The sequence below is a fragment of the Haliotis rubra genome, unplaced genomic scaffold, assembly GCF_003918875.1.
Source record: "Haliotis rubra isolate DU_JTF1 unplaced genomic scaffold, ASM391887v1 Scf100, whole genome shotgun sequence".
Lineage (NCBI taxonomy): Eukaryota > Metazoa > Mollusca > Gastropoda > Lepetellida > Haliotidae > Haliotis > Haliotis rubra.
Genome location: NW_025764893.1, coordinates 1,928,167 through 1,948,489, shown reverse-complemented (window position 1 = coordinate 1,948,489; position 20,323 = coordinate 1,928,167). Strand labels below are relative to the sequence as shown.

Genomic DNA, 20,323 nt, shown 5'->3' with positions numbered 1-20,323 from the left:
GATTACCAGTGTTTTAGTGTCCAACAAACTGCCTTGCGTAGTTGAAATCTCACTCCTGTATATATCATAACATTAGGTGTGGGTTTTTTCCAAGCAGGGGAAATTTATTTTTATTCTTATTCTTGAAAAGATACGACCGGCGGATCCGTAAAACAAGAAATAAAATTGGTCTGGCCTAGGCTCTGGACTAGTCTGCTAGTCACTCCTGGAAATAACCTTCAGAGTCAGGGGATAAACATATGCATCATAGATGCCACGAATTGACAGACGATAGATCACGCTGGTTCTAAATAAACTAGTGGGTGTCAATATAAAGTTTCACAATGGAAACTGTGTGAGCAAGTTGAGATGGCTACATTCATGATGATCAAACGATGATGAACTTGAATAAAGTGTTTATTGATCCTGAATATAATGCTACAGTGAATAAAGACCAATATTTGTGTGATTCACAAGTATGTATCGGATTTCATCCATGATCTCAACTGTCATTTATCAGAGTAGAACCAGATGATATAAAGTACTCCATCTGAATAATTACTGCAATAAATGAATACACAATGCCATTAAGCATTAATAAAGGTTGTTATTTATAGTTTGATCGTGACTCTGATTAATTAGAGTACCAGTACAGTAATTACTGAGAATAATCTGCTGTGCTTAGACTTACACAAAGACACGCGGAGGTTAGTGATTTAGTGGCACTGATTTGTGTCCAAACATCGTTAAATATAAGGGAACGTGAAATGACTATGACATATAGATTAGTGATTTGAAATTAATATCTCATTCATGTCAGTGAAAAGTGTCCCCAAAATGTCCCCAAAAGAAACAAGCACATGCAACATAACAGAGTTGCCTCCCTTGGTCACACCAGAAATGAGATGAGATCTGTATAGCTTGACCCTTTCTTCCCAAATTTATATAAAGTGAGTGAGTGAGTGAGTTTAATATAATGCCGCTTTTTTAGCAATATTCCAGCAATATCACTGCAGGGGACACCAGAAATGGGCTTCACACATTGTACACATGTGGGGAATCGAACTCGGGTCTTCAGCGTACAAGCGAACACATTATCCACTAGGCTATAGTGTTGGGAATTGGTTAAAATCTCATAATTGATGATTGGTTCATTACAACCGATCAATCATCGAAAATAATTGGTTAGCATCATTTATCTTTGTTAATGCACACAACAATAAAGAGAAAAACATGTACAGTCAGCTCTCGTTAATCCGACAATCACGTTAATCCGACAAAAAATTAGGGAACCATTTAACCACGCCTGATTGTACATTAGTCGTCCACATGTTATTATGGAATTAGTTGTATGGAAACTGTAACATATTCAACATCCGGGTCATAATAGCAGCTGATATGCGGTAAAAACAAACGTGAGTTTTGTGCCAATGTGGTCATGAAATAGATATGAAACTGTTCGCTTATGTGATTATATATGTATGTTATGCCATCTATGAATGTTAATAAATGAAAACAAGTATGTATTGTTAGTATTTCTTATTTCTGTGAATATTTTTACATACGATGAAGATAACTAGATCTACCATTTCTGATATGCATGCAACAGTATGACGATCATGGCATTTAGTAAACATTGATATTTTCACACAAATACATTAATCCGACATTTTCATTAATCCGACATTTTCGTTAATCCGACATATTTCTCTGCAACCACAAGTGTCGGATTAACGAGAGTTGACTGTAGTTCTTTGAGGGCTTTTTTCAAATTGCACAAAATGCATTTGCAAATGTCACATCTATAAATGAGGACTAGTATGTTAGGAACATAATTTCCCAGAAGTCTTTTAGATAAATTCAATCATGACTTGAAACAAGCTGTAGGGCTTATGAATTGTAAATTGAATGACAGACAAAACCAACCTTGTGAAAAGTATCGGTGATGCAAACAAGTGTTCCAAAATTGTTTGTCTTCTATTATGAGAAAACATGTTCGATTGCTTGGTCGTTTAGTCACTGTGACCAATCTTTGATTATTTCAATTAATCGGACCACCACTACTATACTCTGTTTGCAGTGAAAATGTACCGATGAATTTCAATTTTAAACAAAGAAGTAAATCAAATAATGTGAAATTAAGATTAGGAATGCTCATATTTTTACCTTGCCAATTAAACATTTAAATCTCAGAATTTTACTCAACTTAGGATATAACTTTTTTTTAACAAATGATCATAGTTTCAAATCGTTATTATTGGTTTTATTACAAGGGGCTATGGGCAGTAGTTGGAACAGGGAAACAAACGCATGTGCGGTGTGTGATGAGCGTTAACTTAAGACTACCGTAGAAACCAACCCTTCTTGTTCTCGGGGTTTCATTTAATGTGCATGTATTTTGGGGGTTGAAATGTCAAGTATTCTATGACATACTTGAATTCCAGCCACTGGTCAGATTTACCCTCAGGGTCACTATTCCCTTTAATGGGAAAGGCTCCATTTTTTTGTTTTCACATGTCACTGCAGGTGGAATATCACAAAACACAGGCTTTCATTATTACTTCCTGATCGGCAACATATACCGGCTGTTTGTATCAAACATAAAATCAATGCCAGCTTGGTTTAAAATAACATCTCTGCACCATGGAAAGAGCTGTTACCTTTGTTGACGACATGTGAAAACACTCAAGGTCAGCCAGATAATGGAAGAGTCACAGTTTAGTCAGTGTAAGGGGAAGCACTGCACTTTTTAGATTTCATTTAGACTGACTGACTGACTGAGTTTTGGTTTTACGCCGCTTTTAGCAATATTCCAGCAACATCACAGCGGGGGACACCAGAAATGGGCTTCACACATTGTACCCATGTGGGGAATCAAACCCGGGTCCTCTGCGTGACGAGCCAACGAATGAATTGTTGTCTTCAGTGGGAGGTTTCAGATTTTGAATTTATAATTGTGGGTGTCATCTGAATTCTTATCTTCAGGAGAGGTGAGTAAGTGAGTGAGTTTAGTTTTATGCAGGTTTTGTGGGGAATCGAACCCAGGTCTTCGGTGTAACGAGCTATTACCATTAAGGCTACCCCGCCACCCCCTTCAGAAGAGGATGAAGAGTCACATCACACAAGGATAGCAGGGGATGCTCATGACCTCTAGATCAAGATCTAGGTAATTAATAATAATAATAATAGTGGGTATTTGTAACCACGCCTATATCCGTGCATTCAATGCTCGCTCAAGGCGCTACAGCACACATATAATTACCCCGGATAACCCAAGCTGCCTGTTAGGCGCTAAAAGATTATAGTCACATGACTTATCCCACCGGGTACCCATTATCCTGCTGGGTGAACAGAGACAATGTTGAACAAACTCACTTGCCTAAGGTGAGACCACATGTGTCACATGTGCTTCGTTGTGGGGCAGGACTGAAGTCCTAGAAACTCTCAGGAGCCAAGCTGCCAAGCACGGTCACCCATCCAAGGACTCTACAAGCTCGACGGTGCTTAACTTCACCGATTTGTGACCTGAGCTTTGAGTACAGGACCACGCGCCACCATAATTTAAGATTCATAATTGGGTCTATATGATATAGGGTAGCCTTGTGGTTTAAGCATTCACTCATTACGCCGAAGACCCGGGTTCGATTTCCGACATGGGTACAATGTATGAAGCCCAGGTATTTTAAGTCCCGTGATGACTAACAAATTTGATTTAATGTGAAAACATTCATTGCAACAGAAAGTGAGTCTTTTTAATGTTTCATTTATTTTTGGTTGGTGAAATAAATAAAGCCCTTTCTTTTATATTTTTCATCTGTATTGTAATTTTTAGAAGTCACTGGATTTGTTAGGGAAATTAAACCAAAATACTAAGCACAAGTGATGCACTAGAGTCTCAAACGGCATGACATTGTTACTGGAGGACTTTTAAACCAGCAGCTCCCTGCAGACTGTAAAGAAATAATCCGCGACACTTGGAACGGAGTAGATTTAAGGAAAGTAGTTTTTATCAAAGAACTTTCCCTCCCCAAACAATTCCTAAATTTACATCTAAAACGATAGAAAAACATCGACCGATGCTCCTCTGTTTGACACGGAACACAACTTCACACGTCTCGACAAATGACGTTCACTTAAAAAATGTCGGCTCTTTCAGCTGAACAAAAAAATCTGATATGGAAATAAATTTAAAAAATAGCACTACAGCTAACATGAATTTAGAAACAATACATATTTACAAGAAAAACGCAGATATCTTTATTCAACATGCTTGAAGACAATGGGCTATTGTCCCTGTAAGCTGAAACAATGTTTCAGTTAATACTATAGCATCAAAATCATCCTTCACATCACAAGACATTATTTCACAGAAGCCATAAAATTATTTAGCATCAGGTAAATAAATTAACTAATAGTTTACTTGAAATGTTGATTTCATAAAAATTACATTGTGAATAATAATAAAAATATTCATTAAAATGTATGTCAAGAAGCAGAGACTACAATATCATCAGCACAAAAAACTCAGTGAAAAGCTGTGACAAAAACTCCCATCAGAACCCACTACTCCCATCCCCGTGACCCCCAACCCAACCTTTAACTAACACTTATTCCAATCTAAACCCCCAGCTCCCACCCATACCCCAAAAAAACCCTACCCCCAACTCCAAACCCAACCCCCATTCTTACTCCGAAAACCCATCCCCACCCCAACTCCAAATCCCACCCCCAGCTACCATCCCTCCCAAAACTCCACCCTCATCCCCAATCCACCCCTAACTCCAAAATCCACACCCATCCTTACTCCCAATCACCTATCCCCTTACCCCCAACTCCAAACCCTACCCACAACTCCTATCCCCACTATCCCATACCCTCCCCAACTCCACCCACCCACCCCAAACTCCCATCCCACCCCCACCCTGAAATCGACCCCCGGCAGCAAACATCACACGGACGTACCAAATCAGCAGTACTTACATTCACAATCAACTCCATTAATCTGTCAGGTTTCAGCTGATCTCTGCATGTCCATGAAATATTCCCTGTCATTAGTCCATGTCCTCAATGACTTGACTGGTCAACACAATCCCATGCCACAACACTGGGCATTAACTGTCATATTTACCTAGTCTGAGTGTGATAACAGCAGTACCATATTCCCATCTGCATTGAGATCAATGTCACACTTCAGTGTCCTTACTACCCAAAGCAGTGATAAATGCCAGCACTGGTGTACATAGCATGCACATTACACGTACATAGCAGTCAATCAAGGCAAAGCTTTCATTTCCTTGCTACACCAGTCCCCGTCTCTCTTGCCCATAGCTTTAACAAAGGAGTCTTAAAATCAATCGGCTGATCTGACTGCTGTACAGAAGTGTGTCTAGAGCAGTCCAGAAAATAGCTTGGCAGTGACGTTAACCCAACGTAACCATGATGTAACTTAATTTTCTTGTTAGATGCAATTCTTTTTATTATTTTGAGACAAAATGGTTTAGAAATGTTTCCAGGAAAACACGACTAATCAGATGCCCTTACAAAGCTTTAATGATTGAATTCATGCTTCACTTCTACAGGAGTTAAATTTGGTAACATGAATTGTTCATTCACATAATCCAGGCGACTAACGGGATCCGGTGGTCAGGCTTGCTGACTTGGACACGTCATTGTATCCCCATTGTGTAGATCGATGCTCATGCTGTTGATCACAGGATTGTCTGGTCCAGGTCTGGTTTATTGACAGACTGCCGTCAAAAAGCTGGAATACTACAGAGTGACGGGTTGAACAACAAACAATCAATCATTCACATAAAGTGGTTAGTTTGGTAGCCCAGCGGATAAAGCGTTCACTTATCATGCTGAAAGTCCAGGTTTGATTCCCCACATAAGTAATTAGTGTGAAACCTTCAGATTCACTTTGATGGGAAATTGCAAAAAAGCAATGAAAAAACATTGACAGGCTTGTTTAAAACATGTCAAATAAATAATATCCATTAAAATGTATTTCTTTAAAGTAAGTTTTACATTGCCAAATAACACCATTTATTATCTGATAAAAATGATTTCAGAGGCCCAGATAAGCTGCGTATCCGGGTAAAATATGCATAGAAAATGTTCAATTACGCATTGAAAAATAATTGTTGCGTACCAATTATGCATTTATAATGTTAGATACACAAAGTGTTTAAAACAAATGCGTACGGAATATATTTATAAAAATCGCTTGCGTAATGAAAAAGACATCGATTGCTATCAAGTTGCACTGTTAGTATAGGACTAGTGTTGTACTGTCAGTATAGGATGAGGGATTTTTTATGAAATCATTTCCATTATATTTAAGTTGGTTTTGATTAGGTATGACATAAGGCAGAACATACCTGCTTAGTAAACTTACTCATTGACATAATCCTTAGGTGAGTAAAATGACTGAAATACACACATATTTGAAAGCGGTGGGTAACGGAAAATGAAATACCCACTCAACATTCATAATACCCACTTAAAAAAAAACCCAGTGGGTACAGTACCCACATGAGCTAAATCTTATCTGGAGCTCTGGATTTATTGTGTAAAATTAACAGCGCCAAGGTGAACTTTCTAAAAACAACTTTCAAGAATAAAAAGTGCTTCTCTGGAACGACAACTAAAGGCATCGATCACTAGGCAACCCCACCTCTTATTTGCTGAAAGAATATCAATACTTGGCGTAAATACTCATTTGTCAAAAAATGTAAATTCCAGAAATAATGTTGTTTAATCAAACATAATACAATAAAACAACCCCCACTGAATCCATATGCATTATGTGTGAAGCTAAACCTTGACATTTAGATTACAATCAGTTTACAACTCGGCTAAAAGCATTGCTCGGATCTCAACGTCATGTGTCCATGGACAAGGAAACAGTCCCTCAGTTTCGATGGATGGATTTTTACGCCGAACGCAGCCATATTTCTCAGCTAGGAAGCAGAGCAGGCCACTATTCCATAAATTGGTCTTAGTGATGAGGCTGAAGGCTCAGGCTAAAAACATCGAAAATTGGAAAATATCTTCAACGGGAAAAAATATCAATGATTATCGATATGAAAACTGTGTCTTCAATAATATCGTACATAAACTTTTTTTTGTGATAAATTGAAATTATAGTTTTTTCATACAATACACAAAGTTTGGTCTTAATTCACAGGCTGGTTCAAAATTATGTTTAGGTCGGTGTTTTGGTAGTAAGCCAAGTCTAAATATGTCTCCGCCCACTGAAGATGTGAAATGTTGATTTCTTTCAGACTTTCTTGGCATTTTTGCTCAGAGTTATTTCTCTGATATTTATTGAATAGCAATTGGCGTAAAACCATACTCACTCAACCTCATACCAACTTACCAACCTACACTCAACCTCATAAAAAACTCACTCACTTACCAACCTACACTCAACCTCATAAAAAACTCACTCACTTACCAACCTACACTCAACCTCATAAAAAACTCACTCACTTAGTGCTACACTCAACCTCATAAAGAACTCACTCACTTACCAACCTACACTTAACCGCATAAACAACTCACTCACTCACCTACTCACCCACCTACCTTCATTTAACCTCATACTAAATCACCAACCTACACTTAACACCTCATACCAACTCACTTCACTCAACCTCACACCAACTCACCCAGTCATTCACCTTCCTACACTTATCCTCATACCAACTCACTCACCAACCTACACTTAACACCTCATACCAACTCACCCAGTCATTCACCAACCTACACTTAACCTCATACCAACTCACTACACTCAACCACATACTAAGTCACTCACCAACCTACACTTAACACCTCATACCAACCCACTCACCAACCAACTACACTTAACACCTCATACCAAGTCACTCCACTCAACCTCATACCAACTCCCTCACTCAACCAACCTACCCATCCACTTCCTTGCCTAACTTTTACTCCTTCTCTCTCACTCACCCATCCACAAAGCCACTCACCCACCCAGTCATTCATATTGCCTCTCAGTAAAACAGTGACCTTTTCAAAAACCATTGTATAGTGCAATATCCTTCACGATTTCACAATCACCCAGCTGATAGAACAGCAACAAACACACTTGAGCCCATAAAAGGTGAAGGTCATCCGAACAATTCACACCTTTGCCATTCCTGAGTCAATCGTCAACACATGTTGTAGTGAAGTATGTATTATCTTGAATTGATTCCGGACTCTAATGCTGGTAGCAGCAGTATTACAATGTAGTTTATATAGTCTGGATAAATTCATGGTATTTTGATTGTTCCCAGCCAGGTGTGGTCATCAGTAGTCATCAGAGGGAAACTTGAGATGTACTAGTGAAAGTAAGATGGGGCAGGGATTTGTAATAAGCAGTGTGGAGTATGAAGAGTAGGGTGTGGAGTGTGAAGAACAGAGGGTGGAGTATGCTGAGTGAGGCGTGGAGCGTGGAGAGCAGAGGGTGGAGTATGCTGAGTGAGGCGTGGAGCGTGGAGAGCAGAGGGTGGAGTATGCTGAGTGGGGCGTGGAGCGTGGAGAGCAGAGGGTGGAGTATGCTGAGTGGGGCGTGGAGAGCAGAGGGTGGAGTATGCTGAGTGGGGCGTGGAGAGCAGAGGGTGGAGTATGCTGAGTGGGACGTGGAGAGCAGAGGGTGGAGTATGCTGAGTGGGGCGTGGAGAGCAGAGGGTGGAGTATGCTGAGTGGGCCGTGGAGAGCAGAGGGTGGAGTATGCTGAGTGGGGCGTGGAGAGCAGAGGGTGGAGTATGCTGAGTGGGGTGGAAAAGCAGAGGGTGGAGTATGCTGAGTGGGGGCGTGGAGGCAGAGGGGTGGGTATGCTGAGTGGTGGAGAGGGCTATGCTGAGTGGGCGTGGAGAGCAGAGGGTGGGTATGCTGAGTGGGCGTGGAGAGCAGAGGTGGAGTATGCTGAGTGGGGCGTGGAGAGCAGAGGGTGGAGTATGCTGAGTGGGGCGGAGAGCAGAGGGTGGGTATGCTGAGTGGGCGTGGAGAGCAGAGGGTGGAGTATGCTGAGTGAGTGGAGTGGGCGTGGAGAGCAGAGGGTGGAGTATGCTGAGTGGGGCGTGGGGCGTGGAGAGCAGAGGGTGGAGTATGCTGAGTGAGGCGTGGAGCATGGAGAGCAGAGGGTGGAGTATGCTGAGTGGGGTGTGGAGCATGGAGAGCGGAGAGTGGAGTATGCTGAGTGGAGCGTGGAGAGCGGAGTGTGGAGTATGCTGAGTGGGGCATGGAGTATGTAGAGAGGGGTGTGGAGCATGGAGTGTGGAGAGCAGAGAGTGGAGTATGCTGAGTGGGGTGTAAAGGGTTGACTATGCTGAGAGGGGTGTGCATCATGGTGCATGGAGTGTGGAGAGCGGAGCATGGAGAGCGGTGGAGGCGGAGGGTGCTGAGTATGGTGACTGGGGTGTGGAGCGTGGAGTGTGGAGGGCAGAGTATGCCAAGTCGGGTGTGGAATATGCAGAGTGGGGTGTGGACAGTTGCATTGAGAGCGGAGAGTGGAGTGCATAGTGTCCTGAGTGGGCTGTGGAATATGCAGAGTGGGGTGTGGACAGTGGAGTGTGGAAAGCATAGGGAAGTGTTGGGTGTGTTTTGTGTGGTGTGCAGCACTGAGACCGGACAGTTGTGTATGGAAAGTAGAATATGGAGAGGTGATGGTCAACAATTCAAGCTAATTGCATCAATGCTGCTACTGCTGCACATGCCGAAACATTCTGAATAAGCAGCTGTTGCTGCAATATTTGTCAACTATGAAATAAACCATCAATACATGGCCATTATAACACAGTGTTATCACAGAGGCATGAGCAAGCACAGCGGGTAATCAATTTGCTCTTTAAAGGTCCGAGTTCAATTCTCAGCATGCCATATAAATCCTACATTTGCTACAATATCTCTCTGGGTTGTGACTTTATTGACTACAACCAACTTTTTCATCCAATTAAAAAAAATTCAACAATCGTCATATACTGACTATATTAAAAGAGCTGAGTCAGCTGACCACACATCAGCACAAGATTATGTTCGTTTTTCCATTTAGGGACCTTCCAGTTCATGTTTAAAAAAACCTAATAAAACATGAATGGCAAACGAAAAACTAATTATAAAGCAGGCCAAATATGCTAACATTTGAAAATCTTCAGATATATATATTTATGCCATTTTTGTAAATGGCACCTTAGATATGAACACACAATGTCATTTAGAGAGTGGTCAAATGTAGCACATGATATATTTGGGATTACACTTTCTGAGTCAAGTACAGATGTAAGTACTTTTGTTGGGTTGAGACGATTCAGGATTTGAACCTACTCTCTCAGAGTCAGGCACCTAATCGCCTACACATAAAGTAAGCCATCTAGCCCACTCAGCCACCGTGACTTTCACATAACATGTCATATCTGACCACTTTGTAAATGGCATTGTGATTTCCTCTTGCCATGATTATACAAATATCAGTTCATGACAAATTTATACATCAAGAAGAAAAACCAAAGGGTGCTCACATTACGTTATCAGTTAAATATAGATTACTGTATTTACAGTATTTTGTGCCATGGTCCCGAACCCAACAACTTCATGACCAATCAGGCCATGGTTTTAAGCGACCCTTACAAAGAACGGATTTTGTATTTTGTTGTACACATGCATTTCACAGTTCTGTTTGAAAACAACAGCACTAAAAGGAAATATACTTTCCCTGAAATTATTATCAAAAGATTGTTACTATCACGACTATATGGATTAATGATTTTCTTACCACTTGATGGCCAGCAACAATTTATAGCTTTTGTATATATAGCTTTAATACATGACCTCTCTATACTAGTAAAAAAATTTCATCATCCATGACATTTATTATGGCAAATATAGTTTGAGAAGTAAATAAAGGGAAAAAAGGGTTGGTTTGTTGTTTTACACCACACTCAGCAATATTCCAGCTATACGGCGGCAGTCTGTAAATAATCGAGTGTGGACCAGACAGTCCAGTGCCCGTGCTTACCATCATAATCATCAATCTACACAATTGGGATATGATGGCATGTATCAACCAAGTGTGTAGTCTCGACCACAAGATCTTGTTAGCTGCCCCTTACGACAAGCATGGGTTGCTGCTGAAGACCAATTCTAACCTGGATCTTCACGGGTCGATAAGGGTGAAAATATTGCTAAAAGCGGCATAAAACCCAAACCTCGCTCACTCATTCACTATAAACCTTCAGTTCCTCATAAGTAGCTTGGGGTCGGTGGGGTAGCCTAGTGGTTAAAGCGTTCGCTCGTCATGCAGAAAACCCGGGTTCGATTCCCCACATGGGTACAATGTTTGCAGCCCATTTCTGGTGTCCCCCGCCGTGATATTGCTGGAATATTGCTAAAAGCGTCGTTAAACCCAACTCACTCGCTCACTCTTAAGTAGCTTGGGTTGTAAACGACCCATGGAGCTGAAAAGGAAACTTGAGTGCACAGCGGTTCATTGAATTGGTAAAGAGATAATCATTTGAACATGTTTCAGGGTGTGGATTTAGTCTCTTGTAAATATGCACATAACTGAAGACATTTGAGAATGATATCACAGTGTGAATGCTCGAGTGATTACACAGGTGAATAGTTCGATCACCTTGACCTAACACCGCAGCCGTTTTCAGCAACCCCTACTTCTCGTAAGAGGCAACTAATGGGATTGGGTGGTCAGGCTCACTGACTTGGTTGACACATGTCACCATATCCCAACTGCGTAGATCAATGCTCATTCTGTTGATCATTGGACTGCCTGGTCCAAACTTCATTATTTACAGACCTCAGCCATATAGCGTTGGCGCGTCATGCCAAAGTCCCGGGTTCGAATCCCCACATGGGTACAATGTATGAAGCCCTTTTCTGGTGTCCCCCGCCGTGATGTTGCTGGAATATTGCTCGTGAGCGGCGTAAAACCAAACTCAGTCAGTCAGTCAGCCATATAGGTGGAATATGGCTGAGTGCGGCGTAAAAAAACCAACCAACCAACCAACCAACCAATCCTAACACACAGGCTTTAATGTCAAGCATAACTTGTTTAAAGGTTACTGCTCTCATGCACTGACTCACATCACAACCTTAACAAAATACAGAAAGCTTTATGAAACTGAACTTGTCAATTCAATATCACATGTCAACAAATAACACAATCACTTTAACACCATTCTCCTATAACATAATCAGCAAGACTGGAACCTGATCAATCTTTATACATTCTGCAACATTGGTCCAGTGGCTGTCAACAAAACTGATTAATCAGAACAGAACTAGATCCAGGTTCAGATGAAGATTAGGTTCTCGAAATATAATTATATAAATCTCATCAATCACATATTTTTTTGCCAGTTGAAAATATGGCAATGATTGTTTTAAGGCCAGAACAACTGATTTTTTAATTTCAAGGACAACTGGGTCTCTTTTCACAAGGCAACCTTTACTAAGTTTAACCTTAACTCCCATTCTTTAACATTGCACTAAGGTTACCATAGTGACTTACGATCATCTTAGTGCTTTGTGAAAGGAGGCCCTGAACTATAATAATGAGTAAAAAAATATAATTACAAGTCGCATTTCTTGAAACATTCATAACTTATCACAGTTACTTGTAAAGAAATAAATTTGAATCTAGCCAAGATACCATGTTTATCTTTTCCCTGCGTTCGTACAGGGAAAGGACATTTCTGTGCCCGTAGAAAGAAATATTGCTGTAAAATAAAAGCTGAGAAAAACTAAACTCACTCACTCACTTAATTTTTGCCTTCATCTTTCTCATGGAAAATGGATGAAGTAAACATGGAAAACCAAAAATAGGATGGATAGGCCTAGCAAAGAAAAACACTTTTAAACTCCTCTAATAATTACATACACTTTCCCTAAAATGGACAATTGCATCCACAGTTTCTGAACTCTATAACACTGGAATTACATTATCATTTTTTCTCATTACAGACACATCTTGTATTCAAATATGAAACCTCTCTAGCTCAAGACGTGATAATACCTACATATAAGGTCACGTTGGGTGAACAATGACTGAGCGTCCAATCTGAATGAAGGTTACATGGGTTCAACAGTTCAAAATGCAATGATCATTCTCTAAACCTTGATTTGCCAATTTGAACCTATTAAACGGCAAACCAATGCAAGACACAAATACTCCTTCAGTTGGAAAACCTTCTGGGAGTAGATGCTGCACTAAGATCTGAAATGATGGTGTATAAAAATCCTTATTAAACCAACGCACAATCTTCATCATACATACCGAGGAAAAGATCAAAATTGGGAATGCTTGTCAGCATGCTTTCTTCAGTTGTACCATGAATTTAGAAACCTGTTTAATGGCTGACGATATTTCTCTTTCGGAGTTTCCTCAGTTCTTTACCTTCACGTACTGGAGAAAAAGATCTAATTTGAATGGGATTGTACATTTCATGTGCTAAATTCAAAACATTTCTATTGTTTTTTCAAGTGCTGATTGTTTGGATTGACAGTAACAAAAACATTTAGTACATGTATTGGCAACAGTTACGAGTCTGGAATTGACTAACACAAAGAATGCGACCTTACTTTCACATCACTTACAACATACATCATGAGCAGGGATAGAAATACTATTTTTTCTAAGTGTGCCTTAGGGCACCAGACAAATATTTTAGGTGTGCCTTTCAGAAATCAAGTGTGCCCACATGTTTTTAGAATAAATAACAATGATGATGATCAATTGAAATTTATTGTTAAATAAAGAAATGGGTTTATGAGCATTCAAATATGTATGGTATTATTCAATTTGGAAAAATATAATTGTTTTGGGGATTAAATGACTAAATGTGAGTTATGTCTCTAAAACAATTAGGTGTGTCGAAAGGGCACCGAGAACATCTTTTATCCGTGCCATTTCAATATTTACCGTGCCATGGCACACTAATATATGGGGTATTTCGAACCCTGATGAGATCTGTGATTGTTTTGTTATACTGGGAAATGCCATGAGAACGCTCAGCTATGTTTTAGTACATACTTATAATTACAATAATTACACGATCCAAATGACAACATCCGATGTTCATAGTCTCGGTGTACTAATTTGGTAAAAAAACCATTATTTTTACACAAAGCACTGAGTCATAAAATGATAATTACTTTGGCCAATGACACGAGATCTCATAATCACAGTATTTATTATATTATGTTTGCGAAAACACATTAACTGCTTTCAAACAAAACAACGAAATCATGAAAGTAGGGCAAATACACAAGCAGGGTAATATTTTGCCGACTCATAATATGGCCCTTAAACACATTGTGTTATGAATGGACACAAATAACAGTGCTGTGCGACTCAAATAGTTATTCTGTTGAAATGTCCATTTATCAAAACTGTACTTGTATGTTTCCCATACATGACATGTGTACCTGTACAAGACAAAATATTATGGATGTCAACTTCTTCTATATTCTATACACAATATTTCTGGGCTTTTCCTTGCCCTTTCGTCAAGTGAATGGTGATCATTCACCTGACAAAGGGGCAAGGAAGTTGACATCCATAAATCCATAAGCCTCTTTCTATAGGCTTGTACTTAAATACCACCTTCTATATGTCTCTCAAAAACCCCAACATGTGTACCTGTGCTAAGAAATACGCTCAAGCTCAAAGCACCAATTTGCAAACATTGATTTGCTTCAATCAAACACTAAGTTATAAGATAAACCTTACTGTATACCCATGTGAAGTGTAATGAAATACACTTTTCCCTGGATTAAAATTATGGTTAAAGTCAACAAAGTTATAGAAGCGAATGTTCGACAAAGGGGAGGTAATTTGACAGTTTTCATTACATCCGCCCATAGCCCGCAGCTCAAGTGTACATAATGACAGTAAAAGGTTTAGTGCTGTTTGTTGTTTAAAGCCGCACATAGCATTATACCAGCTATATGGTGGCTGTCTGTGTGTAATAGTGTCTGGACCAGACAATCCAGTGATCAGCATCATGAGCAACGATCTATGCAACAGGGATACGATGACATGTGTTAACCAAGTCAGCCAGTCTGACCACCCAATCCCGTTGGTCGCCTCTTTCTTCTAACCCGTACCTTCATGGGTAGAAGAAATCTCCACCAATAACAGGCTGGAAAGACTCACTGGAATTTGCAGTGATATGGCATCGCCAAAATTCTCCGGAATCAAGTAAAGCGAACAGCACATTGCTAAAATGTGTTAATGAGAGTGGGTTCAAGGGTAGGTTAGTGGGTAAAGCATTTGATCACTATGCCAAGATTCTGGGTTCTATTCCCCACATCTGTACAATGTGTGAGCCCCAATTCTTATGTCTCCTGATTGCTGAAGTGATGTAAAACTAGACTGTCACCTATTACTGAATGTTTCCTGAACTAGAAATGAGACAGAGGAAGTATTAGCCCCGCACTGCACTTTAATTGTTGTGAATTCTGTCTGGATGTGCCTGATTGGCATGCTCGATATTTTCCATGTCAAAACAATATCTTAGAAAACAGAACTTCTGCATTTCAGATATAACCCAAGCATCAAAAGTGACGTGTCTGTTTCTTTAAATTGGCAATTTGTATCAGGAATAGCTGGCAATTGAGAAATCAAGACAAAGTCAGACATTGAAGACTCAGATTGGGTATTTTGCAAACGCTGGACTAGCTTATATGACGTGACACATGCCAGTGGGATAATTTGATTGAGACTTTTAACTGTCAGTTTTTAACTCTCTCACACCGTTTTGTCAGTTTGTGAAATGTTTGTGTCTCAGAGGCTGACAAACAGGTAGCAACAGCCTTGAGAAGGAACGCAGATCAATCTGAAATGTCACTTTGTTCCGACGCTGGTGATATCGGAGCATCCCTCATCGACAGAATGAAATGTCTGATAGTTTTGGATAACTTTACTTCTGCCAAGTTTTAAACAGTTTTGCAAAAACAGAAGAATTCTATAACAGGTACTGGTGCTCACCTTTTCGAAGTGCTCAAAAGTTTGTTGTTTAATGCCCGACTCAGCAATATTACAGCTATAATGTGGTGGTCTGTAAATAATCAAGACTGGACCAGACAATCCAGTGATCAACAGCATGAACAATTCTCGTTTAATAATCTCACTACAACCAGCAATCCTCCATTAATCTCACTGGAACCAGCCTGTAAATCCTCCTGTATATAATAATCTCACTACACCAACCAACCAATCCTCCTGTAATCTCAATCCTCCTGTATTCTCAATGCAACCAACCAATCCTCCTGTAATCTCAATCCTCCTGTAATCTCACTACAACCAACCAATCCTCATGTATTCTCAATGCAACCAACCAATCCTCCTGTAATCTCAATGCAACCAACCAATCCTCCTGTATTCTCACTACAACCAACCAATCTTCCTGTAATCTCAATGCAACCAACCAATCCTTCTTCAACCTCAATGCAACTGGCTATTCCTCATCTCAGCTGTCTCTTACTATTCCTGTATACTGAGCGGTCTGAAATACCCTCTTGGGTGTCAGGGTCCCGTTGTACGAAACAACCTTAGCTCTAAGGTTACCTTATCTCCTTAAGTTTTAACCTTAGGCCTTTGCTAAGATTGTCCCGTTGTACGAATTTACCTTACGCTAAGGTAGCCTTAGTTAAGGTGAAAATTGGAGGTTGGTCCGACCCAACCTTAGTGTGGCTAAGGCTGACATTACAAGTAAATTCAATATGGCTACATTCTTGTTAATGCATGAAGAAACTGGAAAAAGTTTGAGAAAACAGCATGTTTTCCGCGACAGAACCATCCAACTAGAAACTCTGACTGACTTGGAACTCATATCCCGGTATAGACTCACACGCGAAGCTGTTTTCTGCCTCGTGCACAAAGTTCGCCCAATGGTTGAAAGACCGACACAGCGTTCCAACGCTATGACAGTCGAATCACAAGTCCTCTTAACTTTGAGATATCTGGGAAAAGGAGGATTTCTTTCTGAAATTGGAAATTTGCATGGTCTTGATAAATCCAGTGTTTCTCGAAGCTTTCATTGCACGGTGAATGCAATATGTACGGTGTTAGACAATATTACTTTTCCCTGGAGTCTAGAACAGCAAACTAAAGTTAAACAAGATTTCTACTGAGTCGGTCATTTCCCCAAAGTTCTCAGTGTTGTGGACGGAACTCTTATTCCAATCAAACGACCTTCACCAAACGAGGAAGCCGCCTTCATATGCCGCAAGGGATTCCATGCAATTAATGTGCAAGCGATATGCGACAGTTCTCTCCGGTAAGATATAAACTAGACATACATTTACGTCTAAATTTACCATAAAGATACTTTAGTTACACTTGTTTTCGATATCTACCAATTACTATCTCTTAATGCTGAAAGAACAATGATGAACTGGTTAGTGGTCTGCAAACTACGCATCTCTGTTTACATTAGCAACGGCCTTGACCCACAAACAGGCCGAAACTACTTTCTTGTCAAATGAAACAAGCGGCATTTTCAGTCTGTTTTATATTTGTAATTTATTGTACCCATTTATACAGCAGTCGTTTCAGGATTATTTTCTGAATAGTGCCAGAATTCATTTAGTTTAAGTAAAATAATTCTGTTTAAACAAACATTTTGCTTCTAATTATTCTGTGCATGGTGTTGATTTGACTGATTTGACAGGTCAGCAAGTTACGAAGAAGTTGCAGGAATATCAGCGTGAAAGTAATAACTTGGAAATAAATACTCTGTCATCAGTTTAACGTGGAAAATGTTCACCATTTCAGTTTTACCAACGTGGTGGCCAAGTGGCCTGGTTCAACTCATGACTCCCTGATATGGAGTAACAGTCAAGTTGGCATGAAGATGGAAGAAACTGCCCCTGATGGCTGGCTACTTGGTGATTCAGGGTAAACCATTTAACCATAGTCATTTAACAGTATATGTTGTGGTACGTTTGAAGTGCAGTAAACAGATATACCATTTCTGTGTAGATTCCAAGTATAATCGCTGTCATTTAACAGTATATGTTGTGGTAGTAATACGTTTGAAGTGCAGTAAACAGATATACCATTTCTGTGTAGCTTCCAAGTATAATCGCTGTCATTTAACAATTATTGATATCATACATTTCAGTGTAAAGTAAATCGCTGCTATACCAATTATTGATGTCATACATTTTGTAACAAAATTAATGTTATGTACCTCATACTCATTGTACAGATATGCATGCAGACCTTGGATGCTGACCCCTTAGCAGATCCTCAGACAAAGCCAGAACAGAGGTACAATGCAGCCCATATCAGGACAAGGAACACAGTTGAAAGGGCATTTGGAGTGTTAAAGTCAAGATTCAGGTATTATATTCATGGTTCCATTTGTGTTTGAATGGCTTCTTGATTTCCTCCTTGTTATATATTCCATTAGTGCACCAGGATAGTTCTCTTATCTTTTGAGCTGTAATATTCATAATGTACATGTGAATATTACATTTATATCTGTGTGTTAATTTTAAGAATAATACAACCAGGGAAGAACATTAATGTTTCACCTGATAAAGAATATCATATATTTGTTTATGGGATATTTGGTTGAAATTGAACATAAATTCAATTGTACAAACATAATATTTAAGGCACAATTTCTTACTGTAACTACAGTAATGTATATCTGACTTTTTCAGATGTTTCCATAAGTCTACTGGATGTTTATGGTTCAGTTCACAAAGATGTGTGGCTGTAATCATGGCTGCTTTCAAGCTGCACAACTTCTGCATAGACAAAAATATTGCACCACCGCCAGAGGACACTGACATGGAAGTTGATCATGCTACTGGGGAAAACTGTCCTGTCTCTAGCCAGGACGGATGTTCAACAAGGAGGAAGCACCGCCGGAGGACACTGACATGGAAGTTGATCATGCTACTGGGGAAAACTGTCCTGTCTCTAGCCAGGATGGGTGTTCAACAAGGAGGAAGCTGATTGCAGAGAGATTTACATAGACTAAGCAAACAATACAGTAGCCATAGGTTGATTAAATACATGTATTTATGTTTATTACAGTGACAAAATGCATGTATTTGCATATTTCAAAATAGATAACGACAAAATTTATGAATATTTTACTTTTAAACACAGGTGAGATACTGGGATGTTATCATGGTTAGGAAGTATACATAAATTGGATAACTGGGGAAAGAGTATTGGGAGATTTGTTGCCTGGATTAATCAGCATATGTTGTAGCAGTTGAAATTTTGATTTCTCTAGATCAAGTCTTTCTCGCTCTAAAGTGAGATGGTCTTCCGATATCCTTAACATCCTCTTTTGCACCTTAATCAGCTCTTTGAGGGATTCCACTTTTGTTGTCTCCATTTCCATGATGGAGGCAACATATTCAGGCTGGTGCTTTGGGTTTTCTGCAATAAATGTTATAAAATTCAATTTATATTACATAATACCACCATCCATGTTAGTTGCTCATTGATCAACATGATCAACATATATTTCATATATCCAATGAATATTATATTTAATTTGTGTATCACTTTTAATTTCCAAGAAGTATGTCTCAGCAAACCTGCAGTGTATAAAAAAAAAATCAAAATTAAATCTTTTCATCAGAAATACAAATAGAATGCCCAGGGGGGGATTGTGAACTTAGTATCATAACATAAATGATACATAGACAAGCGTGCGTTTACAAAACATTCAATGCTATCTGCTAAGATAAAACAATGAAGACACTTACTTTGCAGCTATTGCATCCCACTCCTTCAGTTTAGTTTGGTTGGTAATGGATGAAGAAAATGATCCAAACACTTCACTTCAATCGACACTTCACCTCATCGGCCAGCATTGTTAGTTCGCTCGATGTATAGTTTGACAACCTGTTCCGTTTTCGTGCACTGCTAGTAGACGCCTCTGCCATGTCGAAGTATTGATAACACTAGTCGTCTGCTGATGCAAGCAGGGGAGATAACTCACAACCATAACTACGGACATAATTGTATCTCCGGCACTAAAGATTTCAACCTTAGCTAAGGTTGCCGCTAAGTATCCTTCCAGAGTTAAGGTTGACGAAGGTAGCTTTGTGCAACGGGCATAACTTTATGTTAAGGTTACCTTAAGGTTAACCTTAGCGACTAAGTTCAACCTGAGTAAAGGTTGTTTTGTACAACGGGACCCAGGTAAGTATATTATATACACAATGTCCAAGTGGTCATAACCAATGCAAACAGACCACTACTGACCTAATGATAGGGGAGCCACAGGCAGATGTATCTAGCCAGCGTGAAACTGATAAAGCAACAAGCTTATACGATACC

General features: G+C 39.6%; 2 protein-coding genes across 2 annotated transcripts in view; both read right to left on the bottom strand.

The window, feature by feature from the left end:
- The window catches only part of LOC124266776 (E3 ubiquitin-protein ligase RGLG3-like), a 49,936-nt gene that overhangs the window by 11,490 nt on the left and 18,123 nt on the right, over positions 1 to 20,323 (bottom strand). The gene's annotated exons all lie outside the window — the stretch shown is intronic.
- Positions 8,302 to 9,342, bottom strand: LOC124266949 (pollen-specific leucine-rich repeat extensin-like protein 1). The gene has a single exon (XM_046701805.1). It carries the CDS (start codon positions 9,340 to 9,342, stop codon positions 8,302 to 8,304), a length of 1,041 nt encoding a protein of 346 aa, XP_046557761.1.

Excerpts from the sequence above, each read along its gene's own strand:
- LOC124266949 (XM_046701805.1), bottom strand. The coding sequence starts at position 9,342 with ATGATGCACACCCCTCTCAGCATAGTCAACCCTTTACACCCCACTCAG.